We start from the raw sequence: 25,927 nt of genomic DNA on the forward strand, positions 1-25,927 counted from the left end.
TCTCTCCCCCAATGCACGCGCACACGCGCACGCCCTCATTCTCGCTCCCTCGGGCATACACACACACACGCACACACATACACACACACACATACACGCATTCACTATTACTCACTCCTTTCTCTTTTCAAAAGGCCCTTGTGAGGCAGATTGACAGGCTAGAATGAAAATGAGGCGGACGCTCGCTCACGACTCCAGTGCGTCCGCGTCCTTTTGAGCAGACCTCTAAACTTGGATCGTATCACCATGGGAGCTATTTGTGCTACAAGGGACTTTTGTTTGTTTTTGCTCTTGTTAAATAGTCGCCAAAGCGCTGCGCTTCCAGAGATTCGAGGTGGGACTATGCCGGCCGTGCGTGCACGTGTGCGTGTGTTTGTGTCTGTGTGTTTGTTTGTGTGAGTGTGTGTGTGTGCGCGTGCGTGTGTTTGCGACGGTGACTTTACGCACGCTTACAAGAGTGCGCTCTTGTTCTTTCATCCTTTTCCCACCTTTACGGCCTGATTATGAAACTCCATGCAATATTTTTGCACTTGATTACATACTTTGGCTACACTTTCTTTTGAGGAGGAGTGTATTTGCCCGTGTTGACTTGTACTGCGTGTGTGTGTGTGTGTGTGTGTGTGTGTGTGTGTGTGTGTGTGTGTGTGTGTGTGTGCGTGTGTGCGTGTGTGTGTGTGTGTGTGGTATTCCCTGCAGACCCATGTGCGGACGGCAGTGATGGCTGTCACATAGATGCGATTTGTCAGACGACCCCGGGCTCGTACAAGTGCACATGCAAAGCAGGCTTTAAAGGAGACGGCAAACACTGTGAAGGTAATATAACAGCACTGCATTCTGTTCGGAGGGATGGTCAAGGGACGGAATTCACAATTTTGCTCTCTCACATTAGCTCTCTCACAAATTAGCTCTCTCACAAAAGCCAGTGAAACGCTCTCCAATGCAGTGGCAGTTGCACGAGAGCGTTTCAGATGGCTGTGATTGTGTAAAAAAAAAAAAAAAAAAAAAAAGCGTGTCTGAGGAGGGTATGCTGTGGTTTTAATTAGGGAACTGTCATTGACCAGAATGGATGCTTGACTTTGCTGGTTCAAACTGATTGGACGTCCATGGACGTGAATGGCAGACGTGTGGTGGTGTTGGTTGAGCGGTAAAGGGGAAGGTGTGTGTAGGAGTGTTTGCATCAAGCATTTGGATGGTGTGTTTTATTAGTGGTGTCTATGAAATCGTTTGTAGTTTTACATGACACTTTTACTAGAGTCTATCGCAGTATTTCAGTTGTGTGTATAGCAGTCTTGAGTGGATGTGAGAGTTTTATATTGGTGCTTCTTTTTCAGTTTTTATTTGTTTCTATAAGAGTGATTGGGTAGCATATGGAAAATTGTCTAGGTTGTGTGCATGTCATCATTTTAGGAGTGTCTATGAAAGAATTGCAGTTTTTTTATGAGTTTGACACGTGTTTATAAGTTTTGGGTGATGTTTTTTTTAGTGGGCGATAGGAAAACATTTCATAGAGCGTTTCATTTTGATGAGGGTTTTGTCACTGTGTCTCTTATGAGGTTTTGCTAGTTTGTATAGGAGTGTTTCATTAGTGTGTGAGAATGTTCACTAGTTTGTGTAAACAGAATTTCAGCTCTGGGAGTGGAGGAAGCATTTCTCTAGTGTGTGTGTGTGTGTGTGTGTGTGTGTGTGTGTGTGTGTGTATGAAAGCATTAGTATTAAGTTTTAGTCGTGTCTTTATCGGATATTTCAGTTGATTGTGTGAAACTGATGTCTGAAATATAAACAGTGGACAGTGTTAAAATATTTAAGAGTGTTTTATTTAGTATAAGAGTTCTTATTAGTGTGGTGAAGTTTTAGTAGTTTGTATAAGAATTTCAAAAGTATCTGAGAGTGTCCCAGTAGAGTATGTTAAACACATTTAAGTTTTTTGTATGTTCTACTTTTAATGGTGCCTATGAAAGCTTTAGTCGTTTTTTTTTTGTCTTTTACTAAGCAATTTCAGTTGTGTGCGTGTTTCAGTTTGGGGATTATTTCAGATACTGCTTCATTAAGTATCATTGTTTCAGTAGTGCATGTTATACACACGAGTTGTGAGCATGTGTGAGAGTTGTGTGCTGCTTTTGGGCCAGTTTTTCCCTCGTCAATCAGAGCAGTTATTAGAGTGTATGATGGTAATTCCATATTGTGCGTGCAAAATGTATTCAGAGGTCTGTGTGAAAGCATTTCAAAGAGTTTTTCATTTGGTGACTATAAGAAGATTTCAATTGTGTCTACAATGGAGTTTTAGTTGTTTCTTCAAGTGTCAATCATATGTTGTGCGAACATTTTGGGGGCAATGTGAAAGCGTTTTAGCGTGAGATGATTTCATATGTAGTGTGTACGAGAGGTAATCCTTGAAGACGGCCCCTCATATCACTGTCAAATTAGTTCCCTAAAGCACTGATGTTGCCCAACCTGGGAGATTTACGCACTGTTTACTCGGCAGACATTGACGAATGCGACGTGGAGTACAATGGCGGCTGTGTACACGAATGCAACAATATACCAGGAAATTATCGCTGCACTTGCTACGACGGCTTCAAGCTGGCCCATGACGGTCACAACTGTTTAGGTAAGATCAGCCGGCAGGGGGTTGAGTGGGGGGGGGGGGGGGGGGGGGGCATTAGAGGCTTGGAGGGGGGGGGGGTGTTGGGGTCGATGGCACACATCACATTTGTGTTGGCTCCTCGCGAACTTTCTCACACCGACTCGGGAGTTCTTTTCTCGCTTTCAAACTCACAGACGGAGAAAATGTAACCCAATACAAATAGTTTTGGTTTTGTTCGTGCACTGTCTCAAAAGCCAGATAAATATTTATGTCTGAAATGAAATGAGCGGCCGGGGGAATGGGGAGAGGGGGGGGGGGTGTGGGGGTGAGTTAATGTGCTCATCAACCAAACCATCATGCGATGGATCCCCCGTTTGCTGATTGAGTTGGAAACAACCTACATGCTCTTCTCTGCCCAGATGTGGATGAGTGCAAGTTCAACAATGGCGGCTGCCAACACACTTGTGTCAACACCATGGGCAGCTACGAGTGCCGCTGCAAGGACAGCTTCTTCCTCAGCGACAACCAGCACACGTGCATCCACCGTTCTGTCGGTAAGTGGAAAGCGCTTTCTCTCCGCGTACTCGCGTCCGTATTCGGATTTGGAGTCCGTCCCTTTGCCCGGAACAAATTCTCGTACAAATTGAAGACTCGATGGGGCACGATGAGGCCTGACGGCTTCAAATGGCTTCCGTCTCCTTGCTGTGGGAAAAAAGGGATGTCCGCGTCCGCGAGAACAAAATGAGTTCATAATTGCAACGCTGGCTCTTATGTGTTCTGTGTCACACATCACACTCCAACGGCTTTATGCTCTCCACTCCGTCGGGTCCCAACAGGCCTTTTTTAAATCTCCAGGACCCGGCCGGTCACTGAGCTGTGACCCATCCATACAAATGCTTCATATAGTTCCATTTTCTTCTATAAACAAGGTGAAACAAAACTTGGCCACAAGTGGTAACATTGTTTCCCATCTTAAAAGTCATCGTTTTGCTGTATCCAACTCAAAAAGGTAGTATGTTAATACATTATCATTTAACGGTGCTATAAAATCTGACTTTAAAATGATAGATGGCTATATTTTGGACACAAATCCATCGGTAAAAGTGACAGAAAAGGCTTACTAATGAAATTAAATTCTAATGAGTTCTCCTTTCTCTGTGGACTTGGCCCCGCCCACACAAAATTCTCCATACAGATGATAATGTCACACCCAGAATGAACTGCAGATTTTTTCCTGTCTGATAGCAAGCTGTCTTGTGTCTAATATGGCTTTCTTGTTGCTGTGTGTCCATTCTGTCATTGTGTCAACATTTACTAGGGAGTGCGATACTAGAAAGCTTAGACATGATCATCAATTCTGGTTGTGATGTCATGATTGGAATTCCTGGAATAACTATGAAATACTTTAAAGAAAAAAGGCCAACTTTGTTTTATAAATATAAAATGACATTAGCACACTCATTTTCATTTTTTCCACACAGCCACTATTTCATAGCACCTTTTTAAAGAGTAAAGATTATGATTTGCATTGCATTTATGAGTTAGATGAGGAGTCGAAAGGTCTCATTGAAGTTGTAATGGTGAATTACAGTGGCTAAATTTTCTAGTGAGTATCAAGGCTGCAGTAAATCTTCTTCCGTATTTACTGTGCTCAAACCAAAACACTGGTTGAAGTTCTTGGCTCGTCCCAACGGGTGCGAACAATCAGCTAATCTCTCAGTATGAGTGCCTTTTGTCCGGAGCCGCTCGCCCACTGTAGGAGAGCCTCATTGTGTTCCCCCCGTGCGTCCCAGAGGGCCTCAACTGTATGAATAAGGAGCACGGCTGCGCCCACATCTGCAGAGAGACGCCCAAGGGGGGCGGGGCTTGCGAGTGTCGCCCAGGGTTCGAGCTGGCGCACAACCAGAGAGGCTGCATCTGTAAGTGTGAGGCACCCCCCCGCGCGCACGGTCAACCCGCTCCCAATGGCTTACATTGCGGCTCATAGTTGTGTGTTGTTGACTCCCGCAGTGACTTGTAACCATGGCAACGGGGGCTGCCAGCACACCTGCGAGGACACGGATGACGGCCCCATATGCAAGTGTCACGTCAGGTACACCCTGCAGCCCGACAGGAGGTCATGTGTCGGTAAGTTTTTCCACTCTTATATGACACGCATTAAGTAACAGAAAAAGGAACCAAATGTGAAAAATGTGACAAAACACTTCATATAAAATCCCTCTGGATGGGGGAAATCATCCAAATAATGTGATAAACGGTCACATTAGGTATACTAATTCATTAATTATTAATTAGATGGCGTTGACACAAAAAGACGTCCGATTTTATCGGCTTTCAATTGGAATGAATTGGACGTCTAGTTCTGTACTGAACAGATAATAATACAATACAATTAAAACGAACATTTTGATGTATTAGACTTCTTTTATGCTCAACAAAAGTAAGAATACTGATGACAAATTTTCTGTCATTTTTCCACCTTAGCACATTAACAATTGAACAATTTCTTACCACTTGCACAAAATTATTAGGCATATTGTTTGTAAAAATACAATAGTTTTAAATAAACATTGCATTTTGGCCCATTTCATTTGTGTCTATGATACATGCTCATGAGTTTAGGATACAATACTTTTAAAATAAAACAGGATTTTCATAATTCTCCAAAATTATTAATGCATAGCCATATTCTGAAAAAAAAACATGATAGCATTAAATACATATTGAAGTCCTACTTGTTTCTTTCATACATATTTTACTCTATGGCAATATCTAAATGTTTTCAGTACATATGTTAAGTACTTCTTTCCGAAAAAGAAAACTGGATGACTATAGTAGTCTAAAGACTTGATTCTGTCTTTAAAAAGTAATTGAAAATAACAACTGGAATCAACAAAAAATGCATTACCATATGTAAGTTATGTGATATACTAATTTATTTGAAGAAATAAGTAAACATAGGAATCAAAATTAAAAAAAACTACATATGGATAATTTCCCCCCGATAAAGTTTTACCCTTCCTACCTTTAAGGCAAAGGAAAACCCACTTGCACTTATTAAGACATACTTTTTAAGTACTCTTGGTTTCCACTCCTAAGCTTTATATTTACAACTCTCCATAGAGGTTTATTGCCAAACGGACAAACAAAACAAAAAGGAAAGAAAAACACTGTGACGTCCAAGCCGTTGGAGCATTCTCTCCGATCGAATAAATGCTCACTTGCGGTGGCTCAAAAGTCCTAAACTGTGGCTTTTAGCCACATTGAGCTCAATTGTCTCAATACTGAGGACAAGGAGTATATATATATATAGACATACTAGTATATGGACCTTAAACTCCATCAATGTTCCAAAGGGTTCTCAGTAGAAAAGTCAACTTTGGAGGGAGGGTTTAGCTTTTCATTTCCAAGTATTATACTGAATTAAAGGCCACAAATCTGCAGGTCGTAATTGCCAAGCAATCCCCTAAAGATGAACACTCCATTAAAGTACCAGTAGAAGCTATAAAAAGCATGCAGACCTCCTAGTAGGTCAGTGGCTGTGAAATGGTGCTATGCGGACGGAATATGCAGACGCAAATGCGCCCAATTTCATTGGATATGGTGTACAGTACTTTCCAAAGACACCAAATATGTCAAGATTGATTTTGCGTGAATGTGTATGAAGTTCAACAAAAGGCTTTCAGAATATTTCCATTTGGTGGAATGGCGCAGCTATAAAAACAGATATCGTGAGTGGGGCTAAGGATCTTTTCCAACCTCAAACCTACACAGGGGAGAGAGAACAGGGTAAGCGTGCTTGTTAAAATAGTTTTTCACTGTGTGTTTTGTCATATTTCCTGTCAAAATAGAAGCAAAGGTCCACCGCAAGCCGACGAGGGGCATCGGCCGGGGGCCGGCTGAGTTTCAAACTTTGTTGCTTTAGTCAAGCAGAGCTTATTTTGATGAATGAATGAAAACAGGGTAGCTGAGAGGGAGAGGGGAGGGGTGGATGGAGGGGGGGGGGCTCCGCCAGCGGACCGTGAAGGATAGGGATCGGGCTGAACATATCAGGTAGTATCTCTGCCACACCGTGGCAGCTTTTGTAAGCGTGTGGGTATGTTTGTGCGAGCCAGGTCCAGTCGTACCGTGTGTAACAGCCCGGCTTTGTTTTTTTGTTGTTGTTTTTTTAACTGCGCTTGAGCAGCCCGAAATGTGTAAACGTGCCAGTGACGAGCATCGACATTGACGTTATTTTGGACGCGCCAGTAAAACAGACTCGCCGGGACAGAAAATGAACATCAGACAGTCGCCCCCCTCCCCACACCATTTCTGTCAGATTGCTACAAATGATGTAAAGGCATGTCTTTCAGGTGAATGTTGGTTGTAAATCAAGATTTACTAGCGCAACACAGGGCCATCTCCCAATTCTAGGAGAGGTTGAGAGAAATTTACTACCATATTTTTTTGCAACAATTCCACTTAAATTCCCTCATGACAAAGGTCAAATGTCAAAACAATCCAATTAAAATGAATAAAAACAAGAATGCATCTTATAGCCCCCAATAACACTGTAAAATTGATCATTATTATTTTTTAAATTTCATAGTATATACCATATTGTCTGAAATTGACAACAATAATTTATTTAAACTCGGATATTTAGTCGCGAATACCAATGTGCCAGCGTCGTCAATGATTGGAATGAAGGTTCATTTTTTTATTTATGCTTCTATCATAACCTTTCTTTAGCTAAGTGTATATTTCTTTCATTTAATTGAATTTTTCGTGTTCTCGGTCGCATTAGTGGAGGGCAAAACTCGGCATTCGTACGAGGGTGCGTCGATTTTGTCCATCCATGAGCGGAACGGCCATTAGTGCCCCACATGACTGACTTTGTTATGCCCAAGTAGTGTGTGTGTGTGTGTGTGTGAATAGTGACTTTGTACTCTAAGCTCTAAGCTTTGTGTCGCAGAGCGGGACGAGGCCACCGCCGAGTCGTCGGACCACAACGCCACGTCCTTCGCCGAGGTGGACAAACGGGTCAAGCGGAGGCTTCTGATGGGTAATATAGCAGTCTGAACCTCAGTCAATTGGCACGCGGAGCTGCCAGGAAGTGCTGGGCCTTGAAGAGGCCAAGCGTCTAGTAAAACGCAGCATTCCTCAGCACCTTTTGAGCAAACTGCGAAATGACTGCACGCTGGCCGTCTCGCCCACTGCTTCACGCCTGAAAAATATGCACTTGTGACAGTGTGGTACATTTCACATTTTCCTTCCATTTGGGACGGTAGGGGTGTGAAAGCCTTGTCTCGAGACACTTTGGATTGGACACATTTTCAGCTGACGCCCCTCCCTGCTTGTTTGTCGTAAAATTTGTGCGTGGCAAACATTCGGGCTTCTTTCATGTTCACTAGAAAGCGTAAATCAAACAGTGGCAGGGCTTCATTAAATCCCCCTTGATTGGGAAGGGCAGTGCCTAATAATGATTTAATTAGTAGCTCCAGAAGGCTAGATTATAGTTATGGTTCTCCCTCTGAGGGTTGTTATGACGCCTCGTTTTAATTACAAATTGATGCGTGACTAGTTTACTAAATAGAAGTCAAGTTTGCGATAGGGCAATCTAATTAAAAGTCATTATTTTGTCGTTTTTGGGAGAGATTTGAGTAAGAAGCACATGCTGTTCTTTTGGGAGCTACGTGAAACGATGAGTGCGCATTTGACGCCTCTTCTTGAAAAGTAAAGCGGAACTATGATTTTTCTGATTAATTCATTCCAGAAAGTCTTACTAAAAGCTAGTTGGCAGGAAAAAATGAATCCGTTCCTGCTACACAAAAATATGAATTCATTCCTCCAGTTATCTTCATAAGGGTTGCGAGGAAAATATATTATTATGAAAAAAATCAAGAACAATTATGGTTTTTGATCAAAAATATGGAACAAACTGAATTTTAAGCATGGAAAGAACAACCCTAATGAAAATCGAATAATAAGTCAATTAGGCATGCAAAAATTCTGATTCCACTCATATGAATTTGATCTTTTATTCATATTGTTGCTTTGTAGTGGCTGAGCAGTGGGGTCAATTTTTAAAACTGACTTGAGCAGTGCCATGTCACATGAAGAACGATTAAATAAATGATAGATTACACTTAATGCTGGAGCAGTCACGTTAATGTTACATATATAGTTGCAAAATGCCTGATTGGGTGCATTAGGTTGTATTTGTGAAGGAGGACTGGTTATTATATAATTAGTGGAAATGTATTTGAGCGCAAAGGTGTTCCTAATATTGTGTCCACTGAATCAAACTCCGTGTTCAGTGTCGAGTGGTTCCAAAGATCGTTGACAGTGCGTACCATGACCTGCTCACAGTGTTGTTCCACCACAGTTAAAGTTTGAGCATTTATTCCAAATCTTTGATTTGTAGTTGAACTCATTGGCTGCCATTGATCTGCTCTAAAAAAGGATTTGTGTAACTCTGGCATCTTAGCACTGACATCGACACTAAGAAAACAGATCAACAGCTTTCCCCAGTCTTGTAACTGCTTTAATATTATTTTTCATTATCCCATTTGAAATGGATTTAAAGTCCCTCGGGGTCAATGTCGGTGCATGAGTTGAGGTCTGTCTACTAGTATACTCTTTGTCCTCCTATTAAGATAATTGCTGGGATAAAGAAATGCAAGCTGTTTGAGCATTTAATAGATAAATCCTTGTTTTTCATCTCAAGGTCAATTGCAGGGAACATGTTCATCATTATTCGACAAGTAATAGTGCAGAGTGTACTCTTCGGCCTCACTAGAAAAATATAGATGTGCTATTAGTGTGCTCAAATTCTGCTATTTGTATCCAGAAATGTGACATTAGTGAAAAGCACAATTGAAAAAGTAGTTGTTGGTTAAGTTTGCTGTTGTTTTTCCTCAATCGTGACGACAAAGAGTGTACTAGTACATAAACCTTTAGCTGGATATCAAGGATATCATATAAATGCTCAAACGCCAGTCCCCATGTCACGCTAATAACTCTTGAACAAAAGTCAGAACATGCAATAATCCACCAATATTCTGTAAATAAGACAGTTTTCAAACATCCTTTGTCCGGAATGGACTCTTTGGGCGGTTTCATCTTTGCTGTCTGTTCGAATTGTGCGCAGAGACCTGCGCGGTCAACAACGGGGGGTGTGACTGTACTTGTAAAGACACATCAACAGGCGTGCGCTGCAGCTGCCCTGTCGGCTTCACGTTGCAGCCCGATGCCAAAACCTGCAAAGGTGCGTCCGATGCTTGTCCGCGCACATCGTTGCAATGTATACACACATCATTTGGAAATTACTGGCTTATTTTGTTTTATACTATCACAGGCTTGATTTGCTAGATTTTGCTGATTTGCGAGAAAAAATTGATCTTTATTTTTACTCATTTGGTCTTTAAATTAATATTTTCAGGCATTGTTTTTTCTTAGTTTTTTTTTTTTAAAGGACAAGTAAATAATCAGAAACAGCATGTTTCAGTATTTTGCATGTGAATTCTTTCAAATTTGAAAGGTTGGGTATAAAATGTCCTCCAATTTCGGAACAACTACACTCTTCCTTGTCAAAATAGTAACCGTTAAACTGCCATTACTGACTCTCCCTTTGTCGCAGACATTGACGAATGCGAGCTGCAAAATGGCGGCTGCGACCACTTCTGCAGGAACACCATCGGCAGCTTCGAATGCAACTGCAGGAAAGGCTTCAAGCTGCTGACCGACGAACGCTCCTGTCAAGGTACAACCATTTAATCTATCGACCATTCAAACTTTCTACATCTGAGCACTTGTACTAAAGTCTTAGGCGAAGGTGAGGGTGCCTTCTCACTGACTTCAGTCTCGCTTGTAATTATTGTCAAAGCCAAAGCCGTCTATGTAGATCAAATGCACCTGTTTGTCTTTGTGGACGGGGAATTCCTGCTCATGAAGAATCCCTTGCTTTTATGTCATGCAACGGCTTTTGATTACAGATATAGACGAGTGCTACTTTGAGCGGACGTGTGATCACACGTGTGTCAACTCCCCCGGTAGCTTTCAGTGTCTGTGCAACAAAGGCCACACCATGTACGGACTGGCACACTGCGGAGGTGAGATCAGGTTGGGTGATGGAGGATTAACAACATTTTGGGGATAATCCGGGTTAAATCTTGAGAGATAAATCTCAACCTGTTATTGGGCACTCTTTGGCTACCTTTGATTAGGTACAAGGCACCCAAAACCTTTGGACCGGGAGGGTCGGCAGCCGTCAGGCTATGCGTTGTATCCTATAAAACTTAAAGAAAAGAAAATTGTAGGGTGACATGGTGGTTAAATCGTCAGCTCTGGGGTCTTGGGTTCGAATCTAGATAGGTCTACCGGTGTGGAGATTGCATGTCCTGCGTGGGTTTTCTCCAGGTACTCTGCTTTCATGCACGGTAGGCTGATTGAACACTCTAAATTGGCCCTAGGTATTGGTGTCCCCGGCCTCGGGCCCAAAGCCAGCTGGGATAGGCTCCAGCACCCCCTGCAGCCTTGGTGTGGATAAAGTTGTTCAGAAAATGAATGAATGAAAATTAATTGCAGTGTTATTTGTTATGATTGATTGATTTTTCCATTTCTCGATTAAAACTATATTTAAAAAAGTATAGTAAAATATAAACCCATAGTAAAAAATGAAGTAAAAATGCCAACCAATGGGTTAAACAAGTGTCCAATAAAGGGTTAAGGTTATGTTGTAGTAACTATATGTCTCATATCGCGTCTCCCTTTGATGCCAAAATGTCGTAATGTGTATTCTTGAAACAGCTTCCAATTGGAGTTTCTATCTACTTTTTTCCCTCTTAGATATAAATGAATGCAGCGTAAACAATGGCGGTTGTGAGCAGGGTTGTGAGAACACCCAGGGAGGGTTTGAGTGCTCCTGCAACCCTGGCTACAAGCTCCACTGGAACAAAAAGGACTGTATTGGTAAGTCACTGTTTCCTCTGCATGATAAGATGCCAGTTGGGGGCAAAAAAAATGCAAGTATATATGTATATGACATTTTTGAATGTGAGAGGGAGTGTGGGACAAAAACAGGAGATACTTTGAATTCTGCTCTCTTTTCTCTTGTATTCTCACTCTCACCCGGTTTCGTGCATGTGGTCGTAAAGTAATCAAACCTGTGCCGGTCGGTGTGGCCGTCCAGATATTGCTCCTTGCTCTTGTCCAACGGGTTCCTCTTTTACCTTGGAGTTTTATTGTGGTTTCTATCTAGAGGCAGAGGGTTCCCCACCAGCCAAAGTCGCCTCCAAGCCCACCTTAAACTGTAGCAAGCAGGAGGGTGGCGACCGTTGCTTCCTGACCTGCCAGTCGCAAGTTCATATCACCAGTGGTGAGTTGGAGCCCACACATAGTTCTATTCAATTATCATCGTTTAAATTGCCTTTTCGTAAAAATTGCCTTTTTTGAGCCCGTGGACAATTTGCTGTCAGCCCTTTCCAGTCCAAATGAATTGGATGCCTATGGCAGTCAATAAGTTGCTATTTAATATCCTCTCTTTTGTTAATTTAAAAAATATATATATTTTAGGAACATTTAAAAACAAAAAAAGGGAAAAAAACTATAAAACAACAGCAATGGAAAAAATAGCACATTTTTGAACTTGGAAATGATTACATTTCAATCAATTCTTCAATTTAAAAACAAAAAAGCCAACAAAAAACAGGCAAAATATAAATTTATTATATACAAATAGGCTGCCCGATTGGTTCGAGCGTTAGGCTCACAGTTGTGAGGTCGAAGGTTCGAATCCCAGGTCCGGATCCCTGTGTATAGAGTTCTCCCTGGGCTTGCGTGGCTTTCTCTGGATGCACTCTTTACATCTGACGAATCGGAGTGCTGGTGCAATTAGGCCTGACTTCCAATTTTTTTGCTACAGTAGTTATTTTCGGAGGCCGTTTGTGATTGAAAAGTGAACGAGCACAATTTAGCGTGCTGAAAGCTCCAACAGGTCGCCACAGCACCCCAGCGCCTTATTGAAAGTTGCGGTTATGGGTGGAGCTTTCCCACCTCATGCAAATGCCAGGTGTCCCGATTCTTTTGTCCAGAAAGCGCGTGTGAATGTTTTTTTTAGAGAGGAGCTTAGCCTTTGAGTTAACTTGAATGACTCAGTCATCAGCCGAGGATGTGGATTTTGTGTGTGTGTGTGTGATCTTAAAAACTGCGGCATCATTAAAGGCCGCGGTGGTGAATGGAGGAATGACAAATCCTTTTCAACGGCGTACAATATAAAACAGATGCGGGAAGGGTTGCGCGGGCTACCAACGCCTAGACATCGAGGGCGGCACTCAAGTACAAGAGTGACATTTTGAAGCAGACGTGGTTCTTGTTTTCAAGAATTACTCATAGTTGAGTGGAGGGTTCCAGTCGGAAATTATTTTTATAGTTCTTTTTTCTGTGTTTTTAGTTCAAAAATTATTTTGTAAAATCTCTAAATATATATAAAAAAGCTAAAATAAACATTGTTTTAGATCTATAAAAATGGGATATTCAGGGTTTTTAATCCAGTTCTTTTAATCCAATTATAAAAAATATATAAATATTATATCTAAAACGGTCCGGCCCACGTGAAACCAAGTTGACGTTAAAGCGGCCCGCGAACCAACCCGAGTCTGACACCCTTGCACTAGGGATTGAACCCTCGATCTCAGTACTGTGAGGCAGATGTGATAACCACTCCATCCCCGACCCACCCAATAATTATTATTGGCAGAGTTAAGACGACGGACAAGACCTCAGTGGTGCAGCGTTGAAGTAAAAGCCACCGGATTAAAACATTGAGTGGCTCACTGTGCAAATAGTCGTGAAGATCCTTCCGCCGACAGACGCGTCTCGTGTTCCTACACGCCGCCGGTTCACCTTTGCGGCCCTAACTTTTGTCGGCCGCGGCCTCTCGTGTATGCTTTCAGGGACGGAAGATTCCTACACCGTGACCTGCGGAATGCCGCTGCCCTGCTTGGCTGACGCACAAAAGAACAACAGCGGCTCGCAATGCTTCGGCAAGTACAAAACACGCGATTCCAAACCAGATTGCTGCTGCTGAGGCTTTGAATGTGGGCTCTGTTGTTTACTTTGATCAAGATGATGGGATTATTATCATTTTTTTTTTTTTGGTTTCCTCCTCCCTGTTCAGCTCCGGAGATGTCCGGCGTGCCTCGCATTAAGACCACCGCCACATTCAAGTCAGGCACCGCCAAGTGCAACTTAAAAAAAAGCCAGGAACGGCTCAGGGAGGCCATGATTTCAGCGCGTTCAGGTAAGAAAATGGCAGCCGTACAACACAAGCGTATTGGATGTTAGGGATGTTAGATCCTTGTCCAATAATGCTGAAAAATTGGGGTTATATATATATTTTGCATCAAGCAACTTATAATTTATGCAATCATATTTGGCCTATTCTTAAAAATATTTTATATACACAATATGTTAAAGAATGACTATTTTAGCCTTTCCTTATTATCTTGTGTTTTCTGTTGGTAATATAGCACACTTATTTTAAACGTACGTGCAACAATGACGAATGAAAATGTCTAGTCATTAAAAAATAACTTTATTGCATATTGTGATTTTAAACTAAAGATTCAATTAAGTAGAAAGTTAGATTCTCATCTTGGAAGAAACAAATCAATTATTGAAATAGTACTAATAATACATAATTTTATATATAATTAAAATTCATAAAAAAACAATGAATTAAAACAAACTAATAGAAATTCAGTCATGGAATTGTATTCTTTTTTTAATTTTTTTTTATAAATCTCCACTGCAAAATTCAATAAGTTTTTACTAACTATCACAAGACATGTGTGGTTGGTGAATGAGTTAAGCCAGTGCTTAACTTTTGAATAGATATCACGCCATTGACTTTGTTAACTTGATGTAGTTGTTGCCATTGTTCCAAAACACTTCTGGTCGTAGCAAGTGGTGAAAACATTTGCTAGTTACCATCTGAAGAAGATCAAGAATACGCCATGACAGCTTCAAAACAAAGCCAAAAAGCAGATGTAAATGTGAAAGAAATTTGCGGGCCGCTTGATGTGGTTTGCTCCGTCTCAAGCGTCTCGGGGCAGCGCTTTGTATGCCGGTAACGAGTCAGGGTGGAATAGGCGCCAGACGTTTTTTCCCGAGCCACTTTGAGCTCCGGGCGTAAATAACAGCGTTATGGATATTTTGGGGTAATGGCTTCTGTGCGCTGGTGCGGCGTTACGACCAGGTTCCGCGCGATCTCAATTAGGAAGGGCGCTCGATGGCGGACTGCCGATTGACGACGCGCTCCCGCCGTCCGCAGACAGCAGGTTCCCCTTCACCGAGAACGTCCAGTTCAGCTACGTCAGCCTGCGCTGCACCTCGTCGGCGCAACGGGGTCGCAGCCGCCACGGCCGGAAAGCGGCCGACGAGGACGGCTCGTCCATCGCGGCCGAGTTCGAGCTGGATGTGAACCTAGAGGAGGTAACAGGTTGGTCTCCGCCTGCCCGTCCGCGGCCTTCGCTTGTTTTTCTCTGACCGCCTGTTAAAGTATCTCCTGTTTTGACTGTGCGCCGATGGTGGAGGGCTGTCATTTTTTGGGGGGGCTGGAGCATCTCATGTTGACATTTCTATACCACAAATTTGTCTGTACCTTGGGTATTTGTCTCTCTCTACGCATGTCCACGTTTGCATGCAAGCCTATGAGAAAGGAGAAAATACCGAGGCGATAACTCTCGTCCAATCCCGGAGACAGTTGTCGTATTTAGCTCTTCTCTCAGCAGAGGGTTGCGACCTGAGTTGTGTGAGACGACGCTCCGAGAAGAGGCTGAGGAAAACCATCCGCACTCTGAGGAAGTCCATCAACCGCGAGCAGTTCCATCTCCACTTCGCCGGCTCTGACTACGAGCTGGCCAAGAATCTGGCTCAGCCGGCCGAAGCGCCGGGACGATGCGTGGCGGGGCAGGTGCTGGTGGGCAGGAGGTGTGGTGAGTTACATTTGGACTTCATCTTTCCCTTCAGATAGATACCTTCAATCGTTTCTATCAATGTTTGTAGACAGTAATCACCATTTTGCCAGTCTAGTCCCGATTCAATACTTGAAAAAAACCTGCATATGAGTGCTGCCATTTTGTGATGTCATCTATACCCACACACATACACAATAATAGAATTGAACACAGTGCTTGTGATTATTAATGACATAACAGGCAAGGGAGGGCCGATCTGTCTTGCTCGAATTTGATTGGCTAATTGCCCTCAAACATTGTAGGCTTGTAAAATGTTTTCTTGTGCTATCTTTAAAGTTGGATCATATTGTATATTTATACTACAAACTTTTAAATTACTTCAGTTAAGTACTTTCTTAAGGGATTATTTTTTTGTATTTTCTTCATTTATGCATCTAAGCTCCACGCAATTTTTTTAAACTTTTCCAATTCATTAAATATGATTTTTTTTCCCGGGGAGTGGTTAGCCCCTCCGCCTCACAGTTCTGCGATTGAAGGTTCAATCCCCAGTAGGTTCCAACCTACTTGTGTGGAATTTGGTCCCCCTGGGCTTGCGTTGGTTTTCTCCGGGTGCATGCATGATAGGCTGGTTAAACATTCTAAATTTCTCCTAACTGAGTTTGAAGGAGGGCTGTGCAAGGGTAAAATCAAGAAACTCATAAATCGTGCATGAGTGAAAGTATATACACATTTAACCAAATAAGTTACATTTCACCTCAAACTTCAGGCATTTGAGTTTAAAAAAAACTGTCTTTTCAACTAAATGGTATGCCGATAGCTAGTGTAAATTTTAATATTCAGTCTACTCGGGGCTTACAGTTATGTAAGCTTGGATAGAATTCTAATATACTCTATATTTATATAGATTTTTCATCATAAGCGCCTTCCTTCAAATAAACGGCTGTTAATCAATGCAGCTGAGTAAACAAACACCCTCTGGCCATCTTGGAGGAAATAGTATCACTATTGCATATCTGTAGTAATACTGTATCTGCGTATAGTGGTTCTCCAACAATATTATTATAAGCCGCTAGAACATTATATTTCAACATTAACACTCAGCTTGAATATCCCTTTATCGCTTATTCATTTCAGTAATTAAAATAAAGAAATGAAACTTTTGGATGTTATTGGAGACGTGACCATTTCTGTTCTAGTTTTCAGTCAAAATGAAAAATGATTGAATCATAATTGAAAAATGGCAAGTGAAAAGAATTTTTACTTAAACAAGTTTTGGAAAATGTATAAACATTTATAAAAACAGGTTAATGTGTCATGTGTGGCTGTCTTAAAGTATTTTTAGTTAACGATTAATCAATTAAGGACACAGAAAACACTATATCATACCTTCTCTACAAGGACAACATGATAGTTCTAAATGTCTGACTGACATGGATTTGAACCCAGGAACCCAGAGCTGTGTGGCCGATGCACTTACCACTTGCTCCACTGGGTAGTTTACTTCATAATTGTAGTAAAACCATGGAAATCATGTTGAAAAAAAACAACCAATGATTCATTATTGGCAATATATTTCCAATATAATTGAGATCTGGTGTCCACATATGTGGACATGAAATATTGAAGGCCACACTTTGGTATAGCAACTGACTCAAAATGTGATCAGCCCTTTATGACCCAAAAGTATTCAGTTAGTGTCAAATATTGGATTACCAGTGAATTATAGGCATCGATATGGAATGATGTTTTTTTAATTTGGGAGAGTATCGAAGATCCTTGAGTTCTCGTTTTTCAGGTCACCGTGAAGGAGTCTATTTGCCGTGGCAGGGGTGGACATGTAATTTAGGAGAAAAGAGCTAGCGGAGGTGGAGTGGGGGGCGAGTGAAAGGCATTCTTAACCTCCAGCTCTTTAAAGGAGCCATATTTACCCCTCCTCCTCCTCCTCCTCCTCCTCCTCCTCCTCCTCTTCCTCCTCCCGCTCCGGCCGGCTTAGCTCTGCAGTTTGCCGGCCTTTCATTGAAAAGCGACGAGGTGCGCTTTCTGGCCCGTTCATTGGTATTCATGGGTCGCCGCCATCTTTTCAGCCCCTTCACTCGCGGATCACTGGCACGTCATCGGAAAGCTTCGGGTTAACTATTTAATATAAAAAGTGAGTCAAAGGAAGAGCCCCCCCCCACCTCCCAGTGTTTGTTTTAAGTTGTTTAGGAAGTACTGTTGATTGAAGCTGGCAGTTTGAGTGTGTGCCCCCCACCCCCAGCCCCTTTCGCTCTCCTCCCGCATCCAATGCGCCCCCCAGCTGGGGCCACTTTGCATGACCCCCAGCCACTAAACTGTTGAAGAGAATTGACTTCAGCCACACCATGGGAATCAATTAGCATCAGCTGGTCGGGTCCCGGCCCGACGGGCGCAAGCAGCGATTGGGCCGAGCAGAATGGGGGATTCAGAAAGCTGACCCCTTTTATTGGGTTCAGCTCCTTACCACTGTGATACCCGAGTGTTTTCCTATGTCATCAAGTAGGCAAAGACTGAGGGCTTGAATAGAGGTGAAAGGTCCTTTAAAGCTCTTTGGGGCCATCAATTGGAGGACTCTATGGAAGCGCTCTTTGCATTTGAAAGGCTTCAAGGTTTTTTTCTTTCTCTCTCTCTCTCTCACTCTGTCTCTTCTCTCGCTGCTTTACTCTGTCAAATAAAAGCTGTTAGGACAATACGACGATAGCTCCTCACGCTTTTTTGCCGTCAACAAAGGATATCCTAAAAAACATCAAGAGTCTACAGAATGATATTTTCGTCCTTTGCGGGAGAGACACAAAATGAACAATTTGATTAGCTGCACATCATTAAACCTTTCAGGCACACTTTTTTTTCCTCCTAAATGTTTTTATTACCGTATATTTCATATAGGACAGGCGTTTATTTGACATACAATGCTAATACTATGTGTTTTGCATAATATATATAAAAATATTTAGATGTCTTAAGATAAATGAATGAATTCATTTGAGGATACTTTTTAGGAAATGAAACAAATTAGTTGCTATGAAATACTTCAACAAGAGATTTTATTATGATAGTAGACCATATTTTGGATGCAAAGCCATTCATGAAAGTGGTTAAAAAAGCCCCCCAAAAACAAGAAATTAGATCCCAATTAGCTAACCTTCCTTTCTCTGTTAGATTGGCCCCGCCCACTAAAAAATCTCCAATCTCATCAATTCTGGTTGTGATGTCACAACCAGAACGGCAAGAAAATTGGCAACTTCCCTATGCATTGTTTTTGGTGGAATAAGTTCAAAATGCTTCAGAAAAACTGCCCCATTTCAGCACCAAATTCATTTTATACACATAAATTTACATTAGCGCAGACATTTTCATTTTCTCCAACATGATTACTGTTTTATAGCACCTTTAACTATTAATAAGAGTTAAAAAAAACGGAGTAAAGAATTTATCAACGATTACAAATTAATTATGTTTTTTTTTAAGTAAGAATTTGATAAACAAAGAAAGATATGAACTCCAAAACCCTCACCTAGGTGTATTTTGCTCAGGGAATTTTATTTATAAGTTTATTTCTGTTTAGTTTTTATAAATCTCCTGTGACTTCATCACATATCTTATTTCTTTGGCTGCTATTGACAGCAATAGACGTGAAATCCATTTTAAGTGGCAAATGTTTAACATAATTTGCAACACTTTTCTTCTTTCCATTTCTAAGGAATATCAGATGCTTACTAATAAATAAATAATGACAGGCTTCCACTTGAATGAGAGGAACCCGAGTCCCTTTAATTAAACTTTGAAAAGATAAGAGGGGAAAGAAACAGTCTCTTTTGAATCCTTGTGTGTGTATTGAAAGTCGTTTGGAGACAGGCAGCAGCCGCGCTCCATCAAGGAGGAGGAGGCGGCTTTTGTTTCTGGGCTTTTTACGCAAACGCATTAGGCAGCAGGTTTGCTTAGGCTCTTAGAGGCGCGCTTTTGTACATTTTTATGTGGCCTTGACTCTTTTTTACTGCATGCGCTCAAGTTTCTGGCAGCTCTCGTTGCCTAATATGAGGGTGGACATGCTTAACTTTACCATTTGTACATATGTGTAGATGCAGATGATATGGCAAGTTAATGTTGCCTATAGTTAATTACAGTCAAATTCTTCTTATAGTATTTTCTTGTACTGGGCGTAGAGTGCAAGTATTACTCAATGTTTTGGTGTTTACAGTTGTGTGAAGCATCATATACTTGAGTAGCTTATGTTATAAATTTTACTTGTCTGAGTCTTTTTAATTTAATGTATCCTTTTAACTCTGGCTGCTTTGACTGCAAGTTAATGGTTGTTTTTAATATTCATTTTATTACTACAACAGCACATATTCTGTCAAACTAGAAATTAACATGAGTTGCCAGGTAATTAGTTTTGAAGATACATACTCTTGTGCTCATGACTTTTTGCGACTAAAACTATTTCTTTGCCGCTGAATTTGATGTTATTTATGACATATATTTTTGTTTCAGTTTTGGAAAATCTCCATATTGGCAAATTTTAAGTCATTTTTACTTCACATTTATAGTGATTGGGTTTTTTTTTTTAAAAATTCCAGATACCTAAATGTATTTATCTATTTATTTTTTGTAAATGCACAATGAAAAGAAGAAAAAAATGATATATACATATAAATGGATTTTTAGTTTTTCTTTTAATTGATTACAAACTCCTCACAAACATTAAACCTTTAAGTAATAATAAAATGAGGAACAGCAGACAAAATAAGAACCAGTTAATTTATCTTTTTACCTATAGCCTAAAACAGGGGTGGCCAACTCTGGTCCTCGAGAGCCCCTATCCAGTCTTTTTTCCATATCTCCCTCCATTAACACACCTGAATCAAATAATCTGGATCGGTATCAAGCTTCTGTACATCTTGCTGATGAGTTAATCATTTGATTCGGTCGTGGTAGAGGAGTGAGATATGGAAAACAGACTGGATAGGGGCTCTCGAGAACCAGAGTTGGCCACAACTGGCCTGAAAACACAGCGTAACAAGCTGTTGCGATCAAAGTCACACTTGAGTATAAGTTAGAGGCCCAGCCAAACTATGAAAAAGTGTGACTTATAGTCCGTAAAATACGCTCCAGGTGAAGGAAATTGCAAAGTTGATTGAAGCAAATCCCTGTCCGTTGAATTTTCAGGATTTTTTTCTTCTTTTAGAAAATGTTCAAAGTTACTTGAGCGAATATGTCATTAGGCTGACATATTTATTATTCTTTTATACAAATTTGAAGAGAATCTGCTCTTTAAAGACAGCAAGGGTTTCTTGGAACACCACTTCACCAAGTTATACTCAACGTACTTGACGCCAAGGGGAAAAAAAGGAGATTGTTAAGGCTTTGAAATGAACTGCAATTATCATACAGTGCGTTCCTTCAGTTAACATGTGTCCAAATGTGAAAATGTGCTGAGAATTAAAGCGCCATTTTAAAAACAGCAGGCTTCATCACCTGTGTGTCAAGTCCCGTTTAAGGCAGCTGCTGTGCCGATGAAGTCTGGCTGGCTTTCATTTTATGTTTTTTTTACACACTTGAAGTGCTGTGTTTATGGTGTAAATCTGCAGTCTCGTCAGGCCCATTTGATTTGTGTGGCCGCAGGGCAAACGGGTTTAATTGTTGTCTGGCTTCCCTTCTCATGGCTTTTGCGGTGGGGGCGCTCTAATGACACGCCCCATACTGATCTGTCTTTTAAATGGATGTTAATTACTAGTGCAGACACTATTTAGCTTCAGCTCCTCTAATTCGTTGTTTTTGTGTTGCAGTGACAACGGCTCGGTCACATTTAAGCACCGGCATGCCACATTGGAGGGCTATTTTTTTCAGGCCTCCAGCCATTATCCTTCCCCACCAAAACATTCACTTTTGTCCAATAAACACAAGTATAGCAAGTTGTATTTTTTTTAGAGCGAGGTTCTTCCACCGCCGTGTTACATAGCAATGTCATTCCCGACCTGTCTAATAGTGAGCTGTGGAGTTGGCACCTACTACGACGTTGACCAGGGGAGGTGCGCGACCTGTCCAGCCGGTACATATCAGGACGAGGAGGGCCAGATGTCTTGCGAGACGTGCCCCACACCGGAAGGAAGGGACGTCGCCAAAGTGGCCGGAGCCAGAAATGTTTCAGAGTGTGGAGGTAAAGCGTCCTGAATATTACAACAAAATTGGAGGTGCTGTTGTATTGTGGACAACATTGATGTGAAAAAGAGGTCTCAAAGCAATATTTTAATATTTCTTACAAGGAAAGGCAACAACACAGTTGAAATGCCCTCATGTGAATGATGGCTGCTCAAAGTAAAGGGCACATTTACTTTTAAACTGAATATTTCCAGTGACTGAATAGCTTAGACTCGGTATTCCCCAGACAAGAACCAAAAATTAGGTCCATATCTGCTTTTTTTGTCATTTTGCTGACACCCAAAGCAAATGAACAAGATGCACTCGTAGTTACCAACTAGCAAAGACTTGGATGAATTGTAGCTTTTATTATTCAACTCCAGATAAAATTGCTATTTGAATTTGTGTTACAATGTTCCTACTTATGCCTCCCTATGCCTGAAAAATATCTAATACCCCCTTTTTTTAAACTTTCTTTTTAAGCCCTGATGATGAACCCTGCAAGGGGCCCCAAACATGATACTTTAAGAATGCGTGGTGGATCCAAGATTGTTACAATTTGATAATATGAATAAATGGAAGTTTACGGTAAAAAGATAAAGCCTGGACAATACAACAGGCGACTTGTATCTCCCTTATTGACGATGAGAAACCACACAAGTTGAGACGTTACCGCCACAGGAAAGCCAGCCCTGACAGAAGCGCTGCGCTTTGTGGGAGAGCAAAAAAAAAAAGAACAAACGCCGAGGGAAAACCACCATGTTTTGGTCTCCCCGCCTGTCGTTATCGCGCTCAGCGTGTGGCGTGATGCCATAGCTTAACTCTTCATCTCGCCTGACAGACTAAACAAGAAGATTTATCTGCCAACTCCCAAAGGCGCCTACTTTGTATTTGTATTCGGCTAGCGGCTACTATGTGTGATGTGATTGGAGATTTAAAAAAAAGAAGAAGAAGATTATTCCTTCCAACATCTTGCCTTCATTGAGTTGCAACACAGCTTAGTTCAAATAGGCATCTTTCTTTCTAAACTGTGTTTGTGGATGTGTGTCCAGGCCAGTGCCACCCGGGTCATTACTCCCACGATGGCTTCACCCCATGCCAGCCGTGTCCGCTGGGTTCGTACCAGCCCGAGATGGGACGTACCACCTGCTTCCCTTGTGGTGGAAATCTGGTGACTAAGCGCAGTGGAGCTGTCACCTTTCAAGAGTGTGAGACCAAAGGTGTGGATTTTTCTTCTTTTATTATCTTCTTGTTGATGTCCGATTCATCTAAAGCCGTGAATGGTCAGGTTTTAGTGCCATTGATAATGCCAGAAGTCCAATCCTTTTTGACTGGGAAGGATGAGTGAACATTGATTTTCTCATCTTACTCAAAATGGATTGGATGATTAAAGCTGGATTAAAAATACATTAATAGATTTTCTTTCTTTTGTAAAAGATGGCAAACCAACCCATTTGATAGTTGAGTGTAATGGAGCAATTTACTATTACATTCTATAGTTTTGTATATATTGTATGAATTTGTGTCATCATGAATTCATTAAATATTAATTAAAAATGAATGAAAATAAAATGAATTTTAAAAGTAATAAACTCGAATAATGCCCTCCAATAGCAATAAAGTCGATTTGTTTTTAAATGTCATAATTGTTAAAGGAGGAGGATGGTTTATGAATGTGGATCAGAATGTCCTGTCCTATGATGACTGGGAAGTTGGAACGTGGACTCACAAGCCTCATTTTAATGTTTTATATGATATACTATAGTATGTTGGCAAGAGTAGTTTCAAGCTTATAAACAACTTTAATGTTGAACAATTGCCAGCAGATGGCAGCAATTTTTGAGCAAAATAACCGTAGTGTTTTAATAAAAGCAACCTGTGTTCCCCTGCTGACTCAATTTAAAAAAAAATGTAGAACTTAATGTTGTTTTCTTGGTGAATTATGAGAATATGTAGTTGGCTGCCATTGACAGGGATAGTATTCCAACCAACTTCAACTGGGATTCTCAGGGGCAGTGAAACGTGATTATTCACATATTGGACTAACCCCCGTGTTGTGGTTCTTTAGTTCAGTGCTCTCCAGGCCACTACTACAACACAACAACACACCGCTGCATCCGCTGCCCCACCAGCACATTTCAAGTGGAGTTCGGCCAGAACTACTGCACCGCCTGCCCTGGAAACACCTCCACCGATTTTGACGGTTCCACCAGCATCATGCAGTGCAAAAGTAAGAAAGAGCTGATGGAAATGAAGTTTTTATATGGGTTGAAATGGACAAAGGAGGTGACAAAACAGCATTGATGCACAGACAGGCAGTGCGGCGGCGAGCTGGGAGACTATACCGGCTATATCGAGTCCCCCAACTATCCGGGGAATTATCCAGCCAACGTGGAGTGCACGTGGACCATCAACCCGCCGCCCAAACGTAGGATTCTCATCGTGGTGCCGGAAATCTTTCTGCCTATTGAGGACGAGTGTGGAGACTACTTAGTCATGAGGAAAAGTGGTGAGTCTTTGTTTCTGTCTGGTCTCAGAAGAAAACTTCTTTTTTGAGGAGTAGCTTTACTGTTGGTGGCCCGGTGGACGAGTGGTTACTGTGTTGGCCCCGCAGTTCTGAGATGGAGGGTTTGAATCCCAGATTAATGAATGATTGAAAGTTTTAATGTTGTCTTATATGGTTGAATCTCACAGCTCTGTTAAACTCTGTGACTACCTACGAAACGTGTCAGACATACGAGCGTCCCATCGCCTTCACCTCTCGCTCCAAGAGGCTCTGGATTCAATTCCGATCCAATGAAGGGAATAGCGGGAAAGGCTTTCAGGTCCCATATGTCACGTATGACGGTAAGAGAAGATAAATAATGGTCCCGTTAATTCTATATGGATGCAAATTCTTCTCACTTATATTAAGATGTTTCTTCATGCACTTTTATTGCAGAGGACTACCAAGAGTTGATAGAGGACATCGTAAGAGACGGGAGGTTATACGCGTCGGAGAATCATCAAGAGATTCTCAAGGTACACATGTTTATTTATTTACATGACAATCATCCAACTATTATACACATTGGTTGTATTTAACTTTCAAGTAAAATACATCAGGATTTCATTTTTATAAAGTGGATGTTTTTATAATTTGGAGGTCATTCCAAAAATGGATGATGTTCGGACTTAAATTAACACAATTATTAGGAAATAAGACTTGGATTTTAGAAATGGCTAATTCTCTTAATTTTTATTTTTGTTTATTACTTTATTGCTTGATTTGTTCCCAGAACAGTACATATATGTACTTGAAAATTGCATTTTTTAGCATTTTGTATATGTTTATTTAAAATACAGAGGAACAGACAAAACATGTCCTCCAAGTCAGACTCTTAAATTTTGTGTTTATTGCATTTGATTGACCCATAATCTTATTTTATATAAGTGCAGTGTTAATGGTCAAATGGCACATGAGAAGTGAACAGAATTTTTAGGTTTTTGTTTTGTTTATATAAGTGTGTACTGTCCTCTCTTGGCGAAAAGATTGAATTACAATCCGAATTTGCATATAAGTATATATACTAGTCGCAGGACAATAGTAACAAAATAAAAGAATAGGTCAGTGTTTTATATTTAGGGGTTAGCGCCAACAACAAACATAAAATCATGTTTCTTTTTAGCTTTTTTGGGGATTTTTGAGCTGTTGGTTCTCATGAGGATGAAGACATTCATGCAAATGGTAGCTGTCTGAGCATACAAACCACAAAAACAAATATATTTTGGTTTGGAGCAGCACAGGACCGCTAGCTTCCCCCGAGGCCCACCACAAAGATCAAGAATGAACTAGCTTCTTGTTTTCTCACCCAGTTGAAATATTACAAAGCAGGCCCACAACATTTAGAGGATATGATTTTAACGAGAGCTGTTTTTATTTCCATTACTTTGCATCTTATGGTATGTTTTCTGTAATTCTCCACAGGACAAGAAGCTCATGAAGGCCTTGTTTGATGTTCTGGCTCATCCTCAGAATTTCTTCAACTACACAGCGCAAGAATCGCGAGAAATGTTCCCCAAATCTTTCATCCGCTTTCTCCGTTCCAAAGTCCTAAGATTCCTTCGTCCGTAAACTGATAAATAGTTTGAGCAGACAGATTTCATGTTTATTTTTTTCTTCTTAGTTATATGCGTAGTAATGAAGCTGATCCAAAAACAAAACACATTTTTTTAAAAAACAACAATGACG

The 25,927-nt window shown here is 41.1% G+C and overlaps 1 protein-coding gene across 4 annotated transcripts; it reads left to right on the forward strand.

The window, feature by feature from the left end:
- scube2 (signal peptide, CUB domain, EGF-like 2) lies at positions 1-25,906 on the forward strand. Of its 4 annotated transcripts, none has more exons than XM_077713548.1 (23): positions 1-334; positions 697-813; positions 2,483-2,608; positions 3,004-3,138; positions 4,378-4,503; positions 4,595-4,711; positions 7,539-7,628; positions 9,717-9,833; positions 10,206-10,328; positions 10,561-10,677; positions 11,414-11,536; positions 11,826-11,942; positions 13,519-13,608; positions 13,743-13,865; positions 14,898-15,065; positions 15,358-15,561; positions 21,545-21,715; positions 22,749-22,916; positions 23,765-23,926; positions 24,008-24,205; positions 24,391-24,543; positions 24,638-24,717; positions 25,664-25,906. In XM_077713548.1, exons 1-23 carry the CDS (start codon positions 247-249, stop codon positions 25,808-25,810), a joined length of 3,060 nt encoding a protein of 1,019 aa, XP_077569674.1. In that variant the 5' UTR covers positions 1-246; the 3' UTR covers positions 25,811-25,906. The 4 variants fall into 4 exon arrangements, with proteins under 4 accessions (XP_077569674.1, XP_077569673.1, XP_077569675.1 ...); XM_077713547.1 differs by having other exon boundaries at positions 2-334; positions 15,355-15,561; XM_077713549.1 differs by lacking the exons at positions 11,826-11,942; positions 13,519-13,608; positions 13,743-13,865; positions 14,898-15,065 and having other exon boundaries at positions 2-334; positions 15,355-15,561.
- The last annotated feature ends 21 nt before the right edge of the window (positions 25,907-25,927 follow it).

Source organism: Stigmatopora nigra, chromosome 3 (assembly GCF_051989575.1).
Source record: "Stigmatopora nigra isolate UIUO_SnigA chromosome 3, RoL_Snig_1.1, whole genome shotgun sequence".
Taxonomy (NCBI): Eukaryota; Metazoa; Chordata; class Actinopteri; order Syngnathiformes; family Syngnathidae; genus Stigmatopora; species Stigmatopora nigra.